General features: G+C 46.6%; 1 protein-coding gene across 5 annotated transcripts in view; it reads right to left on the reverse strand.

Annotated features, from left to right (window-relative positions):
- MBNL3 (muscleblind like splicing regulator 3) overlaps window positions 1-21,052 on the reverse strand; it is a 94,169-nt gene that overhangs the window by 18,403 nt on the left and 54,714 nt on the right. For all 5 annotated transcript variants that reach the window (XR_012654002.1, XM_075054298.1, XM_075054300.1 and 2 more), the window contains 3 exons: window positions 12,851-13,015; window positions 4,297-4,497; window positions 2,619-2,855 (listed from right to left, as the gene is read on the reverse strand). Coding sequence is in view for 4 of the 5 variants with exons in the window: in XM_075054298.1 (XP_074910399.1) it covers window positions 2,619-2,855; window positions 4,297-4,497; window positions 12,851-13,015 (603 nt within the window). In the remaining variant the exon portion in view is untranslated. The remainder of the gene's footprint in view (window positions 1-2,618; window positions 2,856-4,296; window positions 4,498-12,850; window positions 13,016-21,052) is intronic.

Consider the following 21,052-nt stretch of genomic DNA (forward strand, 5'->3'; position numbering starts at 1 on the left):
GCAAAGCTCAGACAGTTAATGGATGGTGTGTGGGGCACAGGATTGGCATGTCTGAACGCACACTGCAACATTTCTGGCCGGGATGGGCAGTCTCCCCAGGCACAAACACAACAGACCAAGTGCAGAAGGCTTTCATGCAGACTAAGATGGTTACGTGCAAAGCGAGAAGGTGAAAGGTCCAAGTACCAGGTCAAAGGTTGCCTCGAGCGGTCGCTTCAGTGATCTGACAGCTGGCTGAGTCTTAATTAGCAGGCAGCGAGCACATGATGGCAATGGGCCAGGGAGGGGGGATCAAGCACAGTAACAAAAACAGCAAGCAGAGGTATGTCAAGAGAGCAACATTTTGGGGAGGCGAAGAGAAAAAAAAAAAAGTGAATGCATTATACAATATATTATAAAAAGACGAGGCATGCACAACGTGGGGTGGCTGAGTAATTACCTGGCCTAGCGGCTAGTCAGCTATTTTGCCTCGGTAAGTTTTAAAAGTAAAGAAATGTCATCATGGGACACGTGCTTTAGAGCATATTCACTGCAGCTGGCACAGCGGGTCAGGAGCGCTCAGGGATTAGCACCTGCAAGTGGACTTGCACTGGGCTTCAGCCCTAATTCTGCAGCTACACGCCATGCAGAGGTCAGCAAGAGCACTTGTGGCAAGGGAAGGACCACCAGTAAAGAAGGGGTGTTCAAGCACATGCTTAAGTGCCATCCTGAACTGGGGACTGAGCCTGACCCAGTTCATCTGACTGTGCTGCACTGATTTCAGCTAAGCAGGAGTGAGTAAAGCTACTACTTGTGCATGTCAAGTAACTGCAGGAGTGGGTCCCTCAGAAATATCTTCTGAATTTAGATTTGAAGTCATTCCAAATCTATTTTAGAAGGTACACCCATTTGTCTGGCATATGTTTTTTGATCCAAGAAAACTGGGCACCATTCTTCCCTTTATTAAAGTCTTAGTCCTCAACAGGTACAGTAAATGCATCAAGCCTTGAAAAGTAAATGAATAATGTAAGCTGTTTTGGTAGCAGTGGTGATGCAACAAGCCATCAATAAATATTTTAAAGGTTCTAGTTAACAGCATACAAATAAGGTTAATTACATTTTTAAGAGAAGCCAGCAGCATGAATAAAACATGCACTGGCTTTGGTTAAGTAGCAGTGTCCTAGATAATTAGTAAAAAAGTAAAAATTCAATTGTAAAAAACACAAGAGTTTCATTTCAGAAGGTTCTTTTTCAACAGACCTGGGCTCTTTTTTCAACAGTAATAAAAACAGTAAGAAATCTAAAAAATAAACTCTGCAGGACAAATAAATGCTGCAGTATGAATTGGTTCTTCAAATTACATTTGGGTAATACTGATGGTATAAGGAGGGCAGTTGCTTAATTTCTAGAATCATCCTCGTTTTGATTATGTTTCACCATGAATGAAAAGCAACCTCTTTTACTGTCTTAAAAAAAAAAAAGGTTTTAGAAAAATTTTAGTAGCCTTACTTCTAAATCAAAAAGGAGGCAAGAACCTTTTTAATATTAGTTAAAAAAAAAAAAAAGAAAAAATCACAGAACAGATGAGGTTGGAAGGGACCTCTGGAGATCATATCTAGACCAACACCCTGCTGAAAGCAGGGTCAGGTAGAGCAGCTTGCTCAGGACTGTGTCCAGGCAGGTTCTGAGTATCTCCAAGGATGGAGCAACCTGTTGCAGTGTTTGATCACCTTCATGGTAAGGAAGTTTCTTCTTATGTTTAAATGGAATTTCCTGAATTTCAATTTGTGCCCACTGCCTCTTGTCCTTTCACTGGGCACCACAGAGAAGAGTCTGCCTCTGTCTTCTTCTTCCATCAGGAACTTATATACATGGGTAAGATCTCCCTGGGCCTCTTCTTCCCTCCCCAGGCTGAACATCCCAACTCTCATCTCTGGAATAAATAGGTGCCATTAGACCGAATTCAACAGAATAGCAACATTTACTCCAGCTAGGAATTTTATCTGGTAAGTCTTCCTTGACTCGTTTTTAGAATTGTAGGTATTAAAAGTCACAATTCAAATTAAAATGCAGGTGGGATCATCTCTGCCAGGTCCAAAGTATTGAACAGGTCAGGAAGTCACCCTTCATCTGAGTCTCGCCGTTTCACTAAGCCTTGGCAAATGTATCGGGCACAAGTTTGCTAAGCTCGAACAACTGGTATCTCGTCTGCTTTTAAGTCAGTAGAGATTTTGCTACTGACTTCAACATGCCAGGATCTCCTGCAAAGGATGTGTTATGGGATAGGCAGTCTTTCCTTTCGTTGTGTACTGAGGAAGCTAAACTGACACCTGCGACTTAGCCAGGAACGGTGTTGGTTCCAAGTGCTGCTGTACTTGCATTCATGTCACGTCATGATGACACGTCAGAAAATCACAGGACTCGCCACCATGTCCCTAACTGGCGAGATGTGCAGCACCACTCAGGGATTCATGCTGTGGTGAGCACATAGGAAGGATGAAAAGATGGGATCCATATTGCACATGCTCTCAGGTTTCTAGTCAGCCATTTACAAAGCACTCTACTTTTCCACAAACAACACGTGACACAAATGAAATCTCTTAGCAATGGAAATACAGCTTGAGAAGAGCTCTACTTACCATTGCAGCTGCAGCTGTCTGGTTCACCTGGTGTTGAGCTGCCTTGATTTTGGCTTGCAGGTGTGCAGGGGGATGAAAGTACTTGCATTTCTCCCTAGAGCATCGACCTTTGATGTAATCCATGCAAACTGTAACAGTATTTTCATTTGTGTCTATCATTGCAATATCTATAGGGTGAGCATAGCGGCAATCATTCTCACCACGTGTGCAATTTCCACGCTGAAACTCTCGACAAACCTTAAAAGAAAGTCACATTGTTGAGCAAAACATCAAGTTATTCTTCATTCAGTATTTTCAACACAGAATATCAGTTCAGTTGGCCACATTAAACCATGTGTGCATTCTAAATCCATACTCATCTTGGGTAGCACATGTACCAACAGTCACAGGGGCAACTGGTGCTACTCACAACTGGTTCAAGGTATGAAAAAAAATACATTACCAAGGCCAATTACCTAATGCAAGTGAAGTATAGAATTTGTGCAGAATGCAAAGTGACCCCAGGAAGTCAATGTTGTTTTGCCAAAACTTTTGGAGCTCAGGATTCCTCCCCTGCCTCTAAAGCTTAAATGTTAATAACTCTGCCATTTGTGTCTCACCTGGATTATGTATTTGTTATGGAGCACACACTTGGGCAGGACATTTAATTCTAAATGTTGCATGCTACTGTTATTTGCAACAAGTACCTTTTCTTAAACGAGGAGCCTCTTTCACATAAATAGTCTCACTGCCCTCCACAATAAAAGTCCAACCCTGGGGTTACATGACAGTGCATTTGATTACACTGCAACATGTTCGTAAGATGTTGCCAAAAATGGCTAGCTTTACGAAGATCTTGCAGATCTTCCTAAGTTATGACCACCGAAGCATCAAAGGCAGAGAAAAAGGTATTACAAAATGGATCTGCAAGGTTTCCTTGTCTGAGGAACTGAGAAAAATTGCTGAGGACTATAGCTGGTGGTATAGATCACGTACCAGTGCACTATCAGACTGAGTGTGGGGAAAGGTGAGACGTCAGCAAGGCAATACAAAGTACATAACACAAAACAACGTGTTTTGAAATTACACCCTTCTCCACTACCTTCCTGTGTTATAATTTACACCTGCAGGGGCCTCTGAATTCAGGTCCTCAGCCCTTACCTCCTGCAGAGCCTCTACTTAGGGTTTGAAAGACATTTACAATTCCTCCAACACTAAGTCCCAGCATGCCCAGCCAACGTGGGGGGAGGAGACGTCTTTCCAATGCCCCATACTCACCACTCCCAACAGTGTAATGCTTAAAGCTTTCTGTAAAAGCTCAGTAAGCCCATCACTAGACAAGGAAAGTGTCTGTTACTTCCAAAACATCTCCCACTCAACTCAGTGAAAAGGTAGACCATCTACTTGCATTTTTTTTAAGTGTGGCAGATCACACAGAGAAAACAACAATCCCAGCCCTGCTCTAAGGCCCACTGAAATCAGAAGAGTGAGTGCTCCCAAATTTCCAGTGACTTCCAAGGATTTGGGATCAGATCCCACAGGAGAGTCTGCTCAAGCAGAGAGCAGCAGCCCTATGTTAGGAAAGCTGCAAGTTAAACTCTGCACTGTGGTGCACCAGGTCATTCTAGCAGAGAGCAGCAGCTGGGACCACATGTCCTGTTCATTCCCGTCAGCAGTATCATATCAGACGTCCAAATACCTCCAGTTTATCCGTACGCATCAGTTTCTGCCCAGCAGAGCCTCCTGGTACTGTAACAGTAGGATTTCCGGAAACCAGGACAGGAGTATTTGGTAAAAGCTCTGCAGGAACCAAGCCCATCCCAGGAGAAACGTGACTCAGGTAGGGACTAAAAGCCATCGTGGGACTTGTTGCAAGCGATGGAGTCACAGGAAACGTTGTCTGTGGATAGAAAGAGGACAAACAAAATATTAGTTAAAAAGCTGTCTTGGATTACCCATCAAAGCCTTGCATCATTTCAATCCTTTTAGACAATTTGATTAGCAACATCAAAATGCTGTGCTCTCCAATCTATTCATTTATCGCCGTTTACTTGTGATCCATTTGCTTCTCCTGACTCACAGATTTGTGACTCATCCTGAACACAAGGCATCTTTCTTTGTCAGATCAAAGCATATTGATGATCTTTATAGTTTAATGACACAATTAAGGATTTCATGCCAGCAATTAGGGCAGGCCCAAATTAAACAGACTTCTCATTCCCAAATAAACATCTCAGCTTCTCTATGTCTACACCGCAATGCTATACAGAGACCCCCAAGGTAAACTGCAGCTTCAGGACCTGGAAGCAGGTAACCCCATTAGCTACATGGCTGAATTCACTATCAGCCTGCACTGAGCTTCATGTTATCATGGCTAGTGTGGCTCAGGTAGACAAAAGCAATCATTTAGAGTCAGGCCAGGCATCTCTGCTATGGCACGCTTGAAGGTCTAGCATTCTGCACATCTGGGGTTTGTTTCAAGACTATCAACAACCTCCGGACAAAAGCCATTTTGCAGGAGTATCCCAAGCCTATGCTCCACGTGAATGGCAGCAAGAGGACACCAAACTCACTAGTGTCACATGTGCCAGACCTTGTGGCTTTGGCAAAAGCAGGTGGGTCATGGGCTTGGAAGAGCGTTCACAGATGAGATGGCTCAGGTGGGCCAGTACAAGGTCTAGGACCCCACCTGTGCTGCAAGAAGCAACGTTCCCATGAGGAGACAGAACAATGAGCCTTAAAGATCTTGACAGCTTCAGATCCCTAAATCACATTAAGCAGGCTCTCCAAGCGCAGCAGAGCTTCAGTGCTGGTGGCCAGAGCCACTTCCCCGGCCTGAACTGCTCCAGCAGTGCTGGTCTGGGAAAGGAGCTGCCGTTGTGCCAGGCAGGTGAGATCACACAAAGCTCCTAAGCAGATGCTCAGTTTAAAGTCTGTGAATAGCCCCTACAGCCAGGGAGGTTGTGATACTGAAGCACCAAATCAGAGCTGTATTTGGGAATTAAACCAATTCCAGCTGTTGAAATATCCCCTCTGCTCACCCCAAAGACCAGAGCCTGCAAGGCAGCACTCCTGCTCCTGTAGCAGGGGCTCGAGCAGCCCCCAAGGGGAGCAGCCTGCAACTTGCAGCCATTTTTATTTTCCCTTCTGTCACCTGCTCCATTAGGAACTCTGGGTTACAGTTACAGCTGGTCATGTTTGCAGGCATATGTGATGCCCTCCTCAGTTGCATTTATTGCCAAGCAGAGGCTGTAGCAAGTGTGCTTACAAAATGGCCTGGGGCGTTTTTTTTTGGCCACACACATCATTCCCTCCTTGCTTTTATTTTGGTACTTCTAGTCATGTGGGTTTCTGAAAGAAACTACACATGGACAGTGTGTTTCTTGACAGCATCTTCATCCCAAGACTTTCATACACTAGGAAACACTTTGCTTGTTGCAATCTGGAAGAAGCTAGCCTGCAGTAACACCAGCCAAGCTGTCCTAACCTATCTTTAGCTTAATGATGCCCCCTTCCTAAGGTCAGAGTGACAGCAAGCAGCTCCTGAGCTGATGAGAAAGGGGATGACAGGTCGCTGCCAGCATACGTCCTGCTTTCTCCTCCTCAACGAGGAGACACGGCCTCCTGAATCAGCAGCGCTGGGTGCTTTAAGTGTAGCAGAACCAAATAATCCTCTCTGGGAGGGATTTCCAATTTTCCTTCTTTTGAGTCTGAGTCAAGCCCTGCTTCAGCTGATGGGAGACTTCAACCATTAAACCCAGAGATCCTCCAGTCCATGGCCCTTTATTAAATCATTATCTTTTCTCAATTCTCTGTGGCTCCTAGACATTTTACACCTTTTGCTGCTAGAAAAGCTCTTTAAGGATCTTCAAATGCTGCGACTCCCTGAACACTTTAGTGAGAAGGCAGCATCCATTAGACTGTTTTCTTTTGTGTGAGCACTAGTAATTACAGTGGCATCTGCTGAACTTCTATCACTACTCACACTGTAAATGCTATTTTAAGGAGCTTCTCCAGCCTGACCAGTCTGCACAGGGTCATGCTGAGGCCTGACATGTTGTCAGCACTTTTTTTACGTACCCATTGTAGCCCAAACCTTGCAGCACATGCAGCTTGCAGAAATGCGTGGGCAAATCCACCCTATGTTTTTCCAGCACCTAATACAGCAGGAGTCCTGCGTATCCTGACAGAGCAGGTGTGACACAGACATTGTTCCAAAATTTCAGGAGATCCTTTAAAGCAGGCTTCCCCTGCCTGGGCTCAAACACAACGAGGAGCCAGCCCAAGGACCTAGCTGGTTTCTGAGACAGAGGGGAGATGTTCCTCCCACTGGTCAAGCGGAGGATGCCAGAGCATTTGTGCAGCCAGGGAGGAAGGCTGGAGTCTTGCAACACCTCACACTGAGTGAATTCACCAGAAATCAGTGGGAAGGGGTGCAAAACATTCACGAAGAGATGATATACCAGCCTCTCCACCAAAGCCACGACAAACTGGGAGGCAGGTCCTGCTCCCTGTAACAGTCTCCATCTACAAGGCAATTCCTTAAAAGCAGCCCCTCTCCTCACTGGGAGCAATCGGCAAGGGCTAACGGATCCAAACCCAAGCTGAAGAGAGCAGAGGAAAGATGTCCATGAGGAACAATTGAGGACTACAGTCTACTTGCAGTCCTGGAGACCTGCAGAGGGGTACGTGAAGGAGCAGGATGGGGTTTTATCGCTGCCACTGGTTGTTCACCCATTTGCATGCCCTAGCATCTGCTGCTGTGTTCCCGAGGTTTCACAACTGCTTCTTCTGCCCGCCTGAACTGTGCGCCTGGTGCCACTGATTGAAAGTGACAGCTCTGCTCCACACCCTGCCCGCAGGCAGGGGACTGACACTCAGGCAGCCAGGCAGGCGTTTTCAGCAGATGCACAGCCAGAGAACAAGCAGACCTCACTCAACACATTAAACCTGGAAGTGCTGGGGTTTGAAGTCTGAAGTGTGCTAAGCGCACTGAAAACTGCTCCTTTGTAAGCTGGCATCAGGGAGCTCTGTATTTATTGTGGCTGATGAGGGGAAAAGATGGGCTGCGCTCATTGCCAGCCCTGACTGCCTGTCTTGGATTGGGAAATCCAGTCTGGCTTGTGCATCAGTACCAGTAATAAAGATGCTGCCAGCCAAATCTCTCCTCCCTTTACGTCTGTGCAAGTCCCCCATGCCAGGCCTGTCCTGAGGGAATCTGAGTGAGTTTCTTCCTTGCAGCCAGAATCCAACTCTAATTTTTACTCCAAACAGCACTGTTCTCCTCAACATGCCTCCCATTCACCTCTTGCGATTGCACCCAGCCAGGAGACCTGACAGATCAATATTATGACTGTATCCTAAAAAAAAAAAAATCTCAACTTAGTTGCTGGTGCGCTCTAGGGCAAAACAGAGGGATTAAAAGTATCACTAATTACCCCTGCTGTCCCCCTTAAAGCTCTTGCAAATTCAGGAAATACAGGGGCAGGTTTCCTTGCAAACTAACTTTTATTGACCGTAGCATATGCAGACACTACCAGTTACTCCTGAGCAGAGGAAAACAGGTTACAGTGCAGCAGCAGAGGGGTTCAGACTGGTAGCAGCTCACAAGACTGGTTTACTGAGTATTAAAATCTTTGTGAGAATAAATAAATAATAAAAAAAAAAAGCAGCAGCTGAAATGGCTGTTGTGAGAACACATCTCACAGGAGGGCTGCCAAGGACTTCAACAGCTCTGAGCTGCCCACAGACCCCAAGCATGGGAGCTGTTGGATTGAAGGTGTGAGCAGTGAGAAGGGACTGTCCCAGGGAGGGGCATTTGTCACCACCGGTGGTGACAGAACCTGGAACAGCTGATTTTGTTAACAAACTAGAAGTTGCATTCAATTTGCCTGGCAGAAATTGTGCTAAAGCTAGAGAAGAAACACAGAGTGGGTGTGAAGAGGAAGGCAGATGAGCGGCTGGTGTTTTGTCGAACACAAGCGCTGTCTCAGCCGGGAAGTGTTGATTCTGAGTTACCTCAGATCCTAAAAAGGGAAAGCCTGAAAATGAGACCCCCAGCAAAAATACAGAGGTGTTGATGGCCTGAAGGAGGGGAAACAGGTCACTGCCAAGCAGCTACACATGGAAAGCACACAAAAAACAGTGGCAGCTTTTATTACAGTCTGGTGAGAGAAACGTAGAAGATAAAGATCTTGTACTGACAAGGCTGAAGACCCTGACATTGAAAACATAATTGATGCTGCTCAGAAAAAGCAAAAACCTGTGTTCCCCTCCAATGCAACTGCATGGGGCTGGCTGTAAAACCACCTCTCTAACATGATGGCTGAGCATGCTGGAGTGAGTCCAAGCGGCCAAAGCATTCAGCTACCCACCACCACAGGTGCTCGTTTCCCCAATCAGACTGCAAAGACACACTCATCACTGAAAGGATATCTCATTTTTGGGCTGCTGTAGTGTAAAAGTCAGGTATTAATGCCCCACAGCACTGTGTCTTGGCAGACAGCAGCTCCTGGGTGGGCCAGGGTACATGTGTTTATTCATTCCTAGTGTGCTGTTGACTGGAGGCTAAGATATAGATCAGGTTTTTGCTGCATGGAACAAATGCATGCCCAAAACACCTGTTGAAATCTGCTCCAGCACTTGTTCCAAGCATCACTGGCCAAGCAAGTTGCTCACCCTGTGCTTTAACCCCTCCATCAGCACCAAGGGGTGGCAGCAGGGTCCTGCTGCCCCAGGAGGGAATGCACGGCTGTGTTAGAGTCCGGGTTGTCTTCAGGGGCATGGGTGACTCAGAGCTGTCAAGACAGTCCTGGCTACAAATACCTTGACAGGAAGAAAAGATGAAGAGCTTGAAAACAAAGAGAGGGGAAACAATTTCCCAGAGCAGCAGCAGAGGCAGCTGCAGGGCAGGAGTGGAGGCAGGTGTGTCAACACGGCCATGCTCTATCCAACTGCCTGTTCAGACACAGCTAGCAGGGCAGCACCACGCAAGCCACTGCCCCGCTCCACCAGGTCAATTTGGAGCCTGTGCTGAAGCACCTCCACGGCCAGCTCCGAAAGTCTGTCTCTCACTGCTGCAAAGGGATAAAGCAGAATAGAGAGTGTGTGGATCAGGCCCAGGGTGCAGCACTTTTTGGGTGGCCTTGCTTTGGCACACACAGGGCTGAGAGTGACCATATCTGAGAAACCAGACACAGCATTGACCAAAATGGCTCTTTGTATCGATGCCAGATCCAGCTCTATCCACCTTCAACCTGACTTTTATGCAGTCTTAACAGAGACAGAGGCAAAACCAGCCCAGAGAGCTTCTAGCACAGCTCAACCAAAGCCAGCAGTCATGGTGAATTTGGACTTTCAAAAGTCAGAACTTTGCTAGAGTCTTCCTACTTGGCACCTATGTGGTCCCTCCAAGGTCTCTCCCAGACAAATACACCATGCTGAACAAATACTCTGCTCAGTTTCCTTGCCTGACTTGTTTTAAAGTGCTGTACAAAGCAGCCTGTTTAAAACTGCATCATGGCCACCAAACATTCATGTGATTCTCAGCTTTGCACGAACGGTTAGCAGCAACATCAGAGAGTAACCAGAGACTTCAGAGAAATAAGCTTACACTAGAAACCATTAATTCACACCTAGTAGGCTTCCGTGAGCAGCGTGCAGCAGGCAGCCCACATGGGACATGGTTCTTCTCCAAGCAGCACCTTCATTAACCAGCCACCATCAGGATCCTAGCTCTTGGCTCAATGGGATGATTAGCTCTTGGTGGATGTCAGTGGTGGTGCAAGAAGATGGGGCAGTGAATGTTTAGGTGCAAGCTCACAGACAGACACATTCAATGCCATTTCAGGAAGCATGGTGAAAAGCTGCTATGTCAAGTGCTGGTTTGGTGTTGCGTGTGATTTTTTTGGTGGTTTTTTGGTGTGTTTTTTTTTTTAACACAGTAGCTTTTCTGGTAAAAATGCACTTTAAAATGTCTAAGCATTCAGCTATTGTTTGGAGCTATTAAGCACGCTGTTCCAAATCTTATCTCTGGCAAGCATCCCAATTAAGCAGGCATCCCGTTGATCAGCTTTCTGATCACATGGGATTTGTTCTGCTGCTGCATCTGATATAATACTTTCTGCTTTGAAGAATTTCATGTGTAGCCAGAAGGAGGCCCCACCCTTCTCATTTAGAAAGAAAAAAAAAAAATCTCAAAGCCTGCTTCCACTGGCAGCATCTTCAGGAAATCAAAGGCAGTTGAAAGAGCAATCTCTTGTTTGTCCTGAAATTGGTGTGGAGCAAGTCGGGCAGCAGGAATTAGACCAAGAGCTCGTTTACTCTGTGCAAAGTGTGGGAAAGCAGAAAGGGAGCAGTCATTGCAGAACAAATTTTTATTTTTCTTCTTTGTCCATGTCTCCCTCATGGCACAATTCAGAAACCAGGGACCTTTCTCATCAGATAAGGTTACCTCTGAAATGAGAGCACTAACCAGACAAACTGACAGATTCAGTCTCAGAGGCAATTTAAATGGCAGGAGCGAAACTGCAGGAGTGAACTGGACCTGCAAGATTGCAAAATGGGAAGATGGGAACTTTCCAAAGAGGAAATCCCAGAGATGTTTTGAACAGCCAGTCAAAGAGTGTCCACTCTGAATTCCCCACAGAGGAAAACCCCAAACAGGAAAGGTTTGCTTTTGGTACAAGGTTAGGAAACCAGTGCTACCATTTTGTGGGAATTCAGGATTTCCTTCTGATGTGCACGTACTTTCAAACTCCACAAGAGGTGCAAAGATTATAGCAGATTAGAGCTTAATGTGCAGAGCAACTAAAGACTTTTTCTGTGGCACAATTTCCCTTCTGCCTCACTTTTCCATCTTCAAAATGGGAATAAACAGCATTTTCCTAGCTTACATAGCAGGGTGAAGATAAAACTGCTAACACGCACACATGATGACCAGAGTGAGAGCAAACATGGAAAATCCTTCACAAGACAGGAGGAACATGCCAGACTGGGGAAATGCCCCGACACGGTGGCAGAGCACCATCATGAAGGGACACTGGCCAGCTTTCCCCGCTGAAACACAGCTCTGTCACGAGCTCGTACACCAAACAGCACAACAGCCTCCAACAAGGAAGAACCTTTCACTGGTCTCTTGTAAGGCTAAACCAGAGACACCCGAGCTTTTCAAAGTCAGGGTGACAGATGCTGAGTCTGAAGCCCCATTTGGGCAGAGAAGCCAGGTATTGTAGGTGGGACATCAGGAGGCCACTGTAGGCTGGTTTACAGACTTGTACACCTTAATGCTAGAAGAGTTTGTCCTAGGGATCCAGCGAGACCTCCTGTGTGGCACAGCACAAGGAACCTCACCCAGCAACTGCACGTCAAGTACACATTGCCCCAGGAAAGATATTCAGCCCAACTTTAAATGGAGAACTCCTAATTAAGCTCTTGGTTAAAAATGTGCAACTTATGTCAGCACTGAAGAGCTGCTTGAAGACCTCTGACAATTCTTAAAATATACATAGCAACAGACTCAAACTCAGCTGACAAATGTCACCCCCTCCCAGATACACCAACCAGCAGATACGAGCCATCTTCTCCGTGGCATAACAGGGTTCTCCAGCTTGAAAATCTGTTTTAACCAATAGGCAAAAGCAGGGACCGGCAACAAAGGCTTCTCTGAACTACCTGCTCTGCAAACACCTATATCCCACAGGCTTCCCTCCCTACCTGAAGAGAAGCAAATCTTTCCTGCTGTGAGTATAGAACAGCATTACTGTGAAAAACAGGGCTGTGACATTAGCACAACTCTTTGCTGGGACAACTGCAGTGAAATGGGTCTCACTCCCAGACATAAAAAAGTATTAAGGTCTGGGTAGGATTCATCGTCCCCAATTTTAGCCCACCAATACAATGAATCTAGTCCAAGGGAGTCAGCTGGCCTCTTGCCACAGTGTGGAAGAACTCCAGCATCCTCGCCCCAGTGTAAAACACCTACCCAAAATAGGATCCCTTGGAATTGAGCCACTCAAGACTTCTAGGAGGTATGTGAATTAACTGGTCAAATATCCACCTGGCCTAAGACCCTTCCACTTGATGCCCTGAATCTCGCAGCTCCTTAAGTTATCAGAGGAAAGGAGAGCCACAGAAGATGCTGCCCAACTCCGTGCAGCACAACTGCCCAAGCTCAAGCACAGGGCTGGGGCCTCAGTGAGCAAACAGGAAAGAAACGTGGAGCAGTGTGAACCTGATTCATTGCTGTAACTTACAATTGGCTGTAGCTGCGCGCCTGGTAGCATAAACTGCATTTGCTGAGCAAACATGGCTGCGGCCGTCTTCTGCTGGATCAGGTTGTTGCGTCCGTTTATTTCAAGTTGTGTTTTTAAGTGTGGGGGAGGGTGGAGATATTTGCAGTTCTCTCGGGTACACCGGCCCTAAAACACAAAATGAAACAGCATTTCAGCAAATGTAATACTCAGGGCAGCCAGAGAATTTAATTGAGGATTGTTTGGGTTACTGTAACACCACAATCATTTAGGCAGAAGCAGTTTGGTAACTACTGTGCCTCTTTTGTGATTTTTCTATAGCAATGCAATACTTCGGTGAAGAGCAACATGACTTCTTCCGCAGTAACACTAACTGAATACTATCAATCTAAACCCAAAAGCTAGGCTTCCTGATGCCAAAATGATAATTGTAAAAAAACCCAATATCTAACACAAATACCAGTACTTTCAGAAGCTAGTGCCAACAGTTCCAGAAACAACAAAATTTCCCCATTTTCTTGTGTGGGTTGTTTTTCCCCTCCCTCCCAACAGCAGACCACTTAACTGGCCCTGACAACCAGACAGCAAGAAACAAAACTGTCTCCACCATTTCCCCAGCTGTACTAGGTAAAACATGAAGACAACAGCTGTGTAAAGCAGCACCTCTGATCTTCAACATGCACGTACCCTGAGATGCCGAGAACTGGTAGTCACAGGAGGAAGAATTGAAACAATTTCCCCCTTCATGCTTTCGTTTGTCAAAAGCCACAGTATCTTGCATCACTGACTACTTCCCCCCCTCCCCCCCAATAAACATAAGCATTGGGGAAGCCAGTGGCTCCTAGAAAACAAAGGATCACTAATGTTGCAGATTACCTCAAATCAAGTGAGACCATCACTTTTAAAAAACATCTATAAACTGTGCCTTGCTTTTAATAGCGTTTGCAAGTAGGCATAGGAAGATAAATAGTAATAGTCTACTGAACACAGAAAACTAGTAACAAATTTTGTCATTAAGATGAAAAAATTCTTGAAAAATAGGGGGTTTTCCCCCCTCTTTCTCTGTGTATTCTCTCCTCAAGAAGCAGGCATAGAGAATGCAAGAAACATTTTATGCAACTTTATGCTTAAGTTTCATAAATAACTTTTACGCAAAAATGGTGAACTTTTTTAGGAAGTAATTCCTTGGAGCTATTCAGAGCCAATTAAAATAAGGCCAGACCTTGGGGCCACTGAGCTGTTACGTGACAGATAACTAATAATCGTTCCTGCAGCCAGCAAAGCAGCAGGACCATCCATTACCCAGCCTGTCCCAGGCACTCTTGTCAAAGGCTGGACACCGAGTTCTCAGCCTCAATATAATTAAGTTTGCTTTCAAAAAGGGGCACACCAGGTGACCCCATGTACCCACTCCCATTAGCAGGATCACACACAGCAGAGCTGTAACCCATAAGCAGGTCCACAGGGGTTTGCTGGTTACACACCACCACACCCAGGGCTCAGACGGACAGAAACCCCCTGGGATGGGCTCCTACCTGCATCCAGGATGCTCCCCTGAGGATTTTTAAGACTTGTACAAACATACAGGTGGAATCACTGGACAGTCTGAGTACCACTGCACAAAGCCTACACCGTGAGCGACTGCAGAAGCTGTTTTTGAACCCCCAGCCAGGCTCCTGGGTGTGCCAGGAGAGGGACAGGTCACTGTAGAGCAGCCTGAGACTTGCAAAGCTTTAGGCGTGCTTTCCTCTGCCCCCCTGCCTGCTGGGGATAACGTCTTCACTGGGGAGAGGGCTGCAGAGCTTGACTGCAGCGTGAAAGGAGCTGTATGATGGAGTACTGTGAGAAACAGGCTCCTCTCTTACCTGCTCCAAGGAGATAAGAGTTAAAACCCCTGGCTCCCCGTTATTATTTGGAGGCAAATAATTAAGTGCAAGAAGTGATGGGCTAAACCCACTGGGACAGGAAATAAACCACTCCCAAACTCCAGCAGGCTGCCTTTGCAGAAGGAAACTCTCTGCCCTGCTCCTAGAAGGGCCCAGTGGCTCCCAACAACCCAACTCAAAAAGAAAGAGGCTTTTTAATGCTATTGTTTTGGCTTCTCAGCAGTCCAACAGCCCCAGATCCCCAGCAGCAAGTTAATTGCTCACAGGCCCCGAGGACACGAATCTTCATTACCAGACACTTTCTTACATCTGTGTAAAGTGAGGGTAAAATGGCACTACACATGTGGCTGGTGCTCAGACAACCCAGCACTACTACAAGGTAAATAACGGCATTAATCTGGAAGGAGAAGGAAACTTATCAGCACTAGGCAGATTTGGGTCATCCTTCTCAGGGCATCTTTCCAGCTGCATGAGACCAGGTCCCTCCACAGCCCTTCCCATCACCTGGGACCCAACAAGAGTCCGGCATTCAGGCTCAGAGCATACCTGCTGCATCCCACCTCCACAACTTCTGCGAGGCTGCTCAGGCTGCTGCGGACCAGAGCAGACCCCGCAAAGCAGTGGGTTGTTGATGGCTAGGCAGCTGCTCTACTCTAAGCTCCAGCCTTCGAGGGCTTACACATCAGCCTTAGAAATTCCTCCTGGTTGAAACTTGGCACAAGTGCTTTTGGGTTGGGAAAACACTAATTTCTACCAAATTTGGAATAAATCTGTGTAGATGTTTCTACACTGCAGGAATGGAGAAGATGAAAAAAGAGCTACTATTTTTGTGAACAATACTTACAGGGCCTTCTTCAACTTGAAAAGGACTTTGCTATTCCAACTGAAATTTTGCATGTCATTGATACCAGCCACCCCAGCTTGGTGTGAAGCTTTGTTCTACTTTTTTTCTCAAAACATTGTTTGTTTAATTCCAACAGGGGGTTTTACAAACACAACGTTTTTATTACCAGAAAAAAAACCCCATACAGCACGAGGCCTTGATCCTGCAGGCAGAGCTGTAAGCAGAAACCAGTGCCCACACAGAGTGCTACTGGTTTCAATGAGGACATGTATTTACAAGGAACTGCGAGCTGTGCAGATGCTGCTGCAGAGTGAAGGCTGTGAAGTGCAGCACGGCTGTCAGTCAGGCGTTCTAGGGCTCCAGGAAAATTAAATGAATCACCGCTGCACTTGGATTCAAAACCACACCTTCAGTCTAGCTCCTCCTCGCCATCATTTTGATCCTGAGCATCATCAACCACTGCATTTCACTAGGATGGATAAGAAGTCACAGCTGAGTCGGGTTGCCCTCCCCAACACCACAGTAGGCTCTTCGTCTCTCAGACAACGAATTTTAGGAACTGATGATGTGATAGAGTGACACAAAATGTTCCCAGTTTAGACATCCAGGTATGAAACAACTTTCAAGAAGTCTCGCTCTAAAGTGATGGACACCTCTAGTATCCTCTGAACTCCAACACTGGTAGGGGTGATCCCTTCTACCTTCTGTTGCAATGCCCACAGCTCTCAGGACTTCTCAGCAACACATACACTCTTCAAGACCAACTTCAGCTCTACGACAGCCACCAGAAGGACAAAAGAACTGCCATTATTCACTTCTCAGTACCAGCTGCAACACAGCAGGGAAAACAACAGGGAACTGGTAGCAAATCTGCTGTGTGGATATCGGGCTGGGGACAAATAAGGACAACTCCATTTTATACCTGGGTGGCCTAGGAATACAATATGACAGGAGTCAGGCCTCTAAGTTTCAGATGAGCATCTTTATGCTAAAAGGCACAGTTTTGCTGCAGTGACTAGCTGTGGCTCCAGCACATTGAATGCTCAGCAGAGGGCACAGGACAGTCCCAGTGCCCTGCACAGAGACTTGCTGAGACACTCTCCAAGCTGAGCGTTGCACCAAAGAGCACCATCCTAGCACCTGGAGTGGGTTGCTGCATGTGTTGGGAAGGGGCATGGTGCTCAGAGACTGAACCTGTGTCAGCGAGCGGCATGCTGAGCCTGCTGGGACCAGTGCAGCCATCCTGTTACAACTGGAGGAGTTTGTTGGTGTTAATTTAGCATGAGTATTGACTCCAGGGAAGGCACATTCCCACCCTGTCCGGGGTGGCACACGAGCCTGCAGCCAGGGAATCACCACCCAGCAACAGACTCTGCTGCTGGCCTTGGTAACATGCTAAATATATCTGTATTTTCTGGCTCCTCGCAAAATGGAAGGAGTCTGAAGGACCATATTCGTCAGCTTCTTTGCCAACTACAACCAGGAGGGAAAAGCATATGGACTGCACTTCCCAAGGCTTGAAAAATGGATATTAAAAATAAATCATTAAAAGATTTTGTAAGAGTATCTTCTCCCCCTTTCTTCCCACACACTCCCCCACCCTTACAGTAGGCTGCTGGCATGTGATTGACTCTGTGTTGCCAACTTAAGTCATGCTGTGATGGCGCATACTGTAAATGGCTGGCATCTGACACTAGTGAACGTGACAGCAGCTTGCAGTGCAACAAAGCCAGCTGTTTTGAGTGCAGCACTGATGGCAGCAGACTTAAATCCAGTAGAAGAACCTGCATTACACCTGGCTGTTTGGAGTCTGCTGGGCTGCACCTTGTCATCTGCATCCTAGCTCAGAGGGGTGCAAATAAGAGCACGCTGGATACTGCACCAGGCTGGATGAACCTACTCTAAGCATGCTGCACAAATTCTCTTCTTGGTGGCTCCTGAGGCGAGCTGAACTGTGCTGCAGAAACAAGGCTTCCAGCACAAATCCAAGGCTTGCTCACGTTTGCACCAGTAATGCAGTTTGTTATGGTCTCTTTAATCCTGGATGCCAGCAAGGGGTTCCAGAGCAGACACGTTTCTGGTTTTAATGACTGCACTGTATGTCCCATCAATCATCAGCAGTTCTCATGTGAAAATCTCTAAGCTAATGTTGCTTTTCACACACTGGAGGCTGCAGTAGGCTTGCGCCCTGACTGTGCTGTCTTTTCCACAGACACTGATGACATGTGCAATGACTGACAGCAAAAAGAATGAAAAGAGACCAGGCAGGAAAGGATTTCCATGTTTTGCACAAAACCAGGCACCAAAACACAGCTTGTCTACATAACTTTTCCCTGCATGAAGCAGCAGATTTCCACCTCCCTAAGAGTAACTCAGTGGGGAGGCACATTCAGAGATGTGCTGGCCCTGCTTACTCAGTGCCTGTCGCTCCAGCGCTGAGGCATGAAATGCTGTCTGCTTTCCATCCCACTCAACACATGCACACAGAGGCCTTCTCCTGGCCAGGGGTCCTCACTCCTGCCAGAGTCTTGCATGGCTTTCACATATGCAATACAACCTCAGCCACCATGGTGTCTGCCCCCACATCTGGAGGGCACACAGAGACCAGGCTGCAGAACTGCCTGCAAAGTGTGAATTGTCATGCAACAGTGGGAGGCAGAAAGGGGGGAGCTCTGGGTTTCATCCCCGTGTCCATGCAGCACAGCTAAGAACATGTACTGAGCAGCATGTGCTGCTCCAGGTCTACCCCTACTGCCATCTGCTCTCTAAGAAAAGAGAGATACTGGGAGGCAGACTTGGTATCTGGTAATGCCCAAGCGCCAAGTCCTTCGCCCACCCTGTAGGGACTTGCAGCTTCAAAGCTACCCTTCCAGGAAAGCAAACCACCATGGTATTGGGAACACTGTCCATCCACCATCCCAACTCAAGTGCCTCATGCTCAGTATGGTTTGTCCTTAGCAATTTGCTCCAAGGCTGAGCAACTGGCATGCTGGCTGGATTGCACGGCTCATCCTGCCATCTCCAATGCTGCATCGCAGTCGTCTTTCCACACAGGTAGAGAGCTGTGCCAGAGGGAGGAAGGGAGATGGCTGTCCCTCTCGCTGCTGGAGCAAACAGCTTCTGCTCAGCAAACAACATCAAATAGCATGGAAATAGCATGTTTTCAACTAGAAAACAAAGGACGCTGGAGCCAACAAGTCAGCCTGATCATTAGCTAGTGTTACATCTCACAGATAGGTGTTCATGCAGCCAAGCTGTCACTCACTGTGGTTCAAAGCCTAGCTCTGTACATACCTTATCTGCAATTCATTTCTACAGGCTAATGAAATGTTAAAAGTTATGCTGCCAGCTGAGTCAGTGAGAAGTATAACCTTGCAACCTCCCTTGAACATTGACCCTGGCACAGTACATCAGATAACTTCTGCTTAATAGCAATGCTTTTCTCCTCACAGTGTTGGAGCAGCTCACTTTTACAGAGAGGTTTTAAAGTGTAATTATGTACAAAGCACTCCTCGGATGTGTTCTCATGCAAGGCTGTTAGCCCACCTACAAGGATCCTAAAAAGCAGGTCTAGAAGGATGTAGAGAAGTGACACATCACCCCTAAGCCTACACAGATCAACTTCACCTATTTCCTTTGTACCTATTACTTGTGTATTCCCCAGACAAGGGACTCCAGCACATCACTCTCCCTGCAGCTGTAAAGCCCCTCCTGATTCTCAACTGCAGTTTTGCTCCTCCTGCAACCAAAGCCTAAAACTTGTCTTACCCCAGAGGGCCAGAACAGGAATTACTCCCTTCCTCTTTGAGGAAGGGCCCATACTTAATGGCTGCAGTCACATCTATCCCCCTTCCTCAGACCTCTCTGCTCTAGACTATGCAAACCACACTCTTTCAACTTCGTGAGCGTGTTCTCCAAGCCCTTCATTGGGCTGCTCCCCCAGTCAGCCTGCACCCCTGCTGATGTGTGTGCATGCATGGGGCACCGCGCTCCAGCTAACCCCTTCCCAGTGCTGTGCAGGTATGGAGGTTTTTCTCACATGTCCTGCAGATAACACTGCTGGTTATACAGCCCTGCATGACATTTTCTTTCCTTCTAACAGTGTAACATTTTTGATTCACTCTCAACAAGCCTTTTCCAGAACTACTGCCTACCCAGCTATGCTGCACCCTGTGTCATGCAGCTGATTCGCTTAAATGCAGTATTTTGTATGCTTTTATTGAACTTGCATCCCTTTTTTATGGACTATTTTTCCAACCTGTCAAGATTATCTGCAATTCCACATCTGGTTCTCTAAAGTGGCTGTAGTTCCTCCCAGCTCAGAGCATCCTACCAATTTAACAAGCATACTCTCTCTCTATTCCATCATTCAAGTCATCAGAACGAAACAAAACAAAACTGAAAAGTCTTGCCAAGCACATCCTTTCAGACGGCCACTGAACTCACTTTTCCAAGCTGTTGTGGGTTGTCACATAAAAGTTTCTCCAATGCTTTGTTCCCTGTCTTGTTTAGAAACTGATTTGTGCCATGTCAGAGACTCCCAAATCTAATGCCAGCACTCCATCCTCCCTATCTCTCTGAAATAGCCCATCTCAAATGCTTTCCAGTTCTACCGCTTTTTCTGCTCCTCTCTGGACACCTGTAGGGATGCTTGAGAGTTAGTGTTCTGCACCCCTCCTGTGCCAGCATCTCTACTTGCCATCAAGCATGCATTTGCACACAATGTTGGGTACAAAGAAGCTGGTGGTCTGAAATTACTTGTAACAGCAATAAAAAAAATACAGCACAGCTAGTTGCTGACATTTTTCAAATGCAGGTGTAACACCCATTTAGAGAGAGCCCAAAGACTGCTGTTATGGTGTGGATCCTGCTGTGAACAGATCATAGCTGAAAACAAAAAGCAAAACGTATCTTCTAGTTAGCATTACCAGATGGCAATCAGCCTCGAAGGGAAGGGAAGCAATGTAGACTTCCTATCATGCAGAAGTTTCAATTTCAATGTATGTGGATAAAAACGCGAGAGTTAAGGTTAATCTGGTAGCTTCCAGGTATGGATGATATAGACCCTGTGAAATGCATGTTCTAGCCAGGAATAAGTACAGTTCATGAATACATAATTTGCCGGAAATAGGATTCAAACAGCCCATAAAAAGCACAAACCACAATTTTGCAACATCTCTAAGATGAGCTTTGCCTAACTTCTTTCAACTTCCCACCTTTGGGTCCAAAGAGCCACCTCCCTGAGCCTGCGCACACAGTTGAGAAGAAAACTGCTAAAAACACCCCAGGTGTTACTTTGGCCCCACTGAGCTCCCCTGCAGTTGTTCAAGAAACCTCTTCAGATTTTATGCTGTTCTGAACTATGCTCTAAGCTGTGGCAGCAGTGTGTCAGCTCTGACCTGGGGCTGCTCAGGTGAACAGGGACATGTCTTTTGTTGGGGTACAGCGGACAAGAGTCAGACCTGCCTTTCCACA

Source organism: Buteo buteo, chromosome 22, assembly GCF_964188355.1.
Source record: "Buteo buteo chromosome 22, bButBut1.hap1.1, whole genome shotgun sequence".
Classification (NCBI taxonomy): domain Eukaryota; kingdom Metazoa; phylum Chordata; class Aves; order Accipitriformes; family Accipitridae; genus Buteo; species Buteo buteo.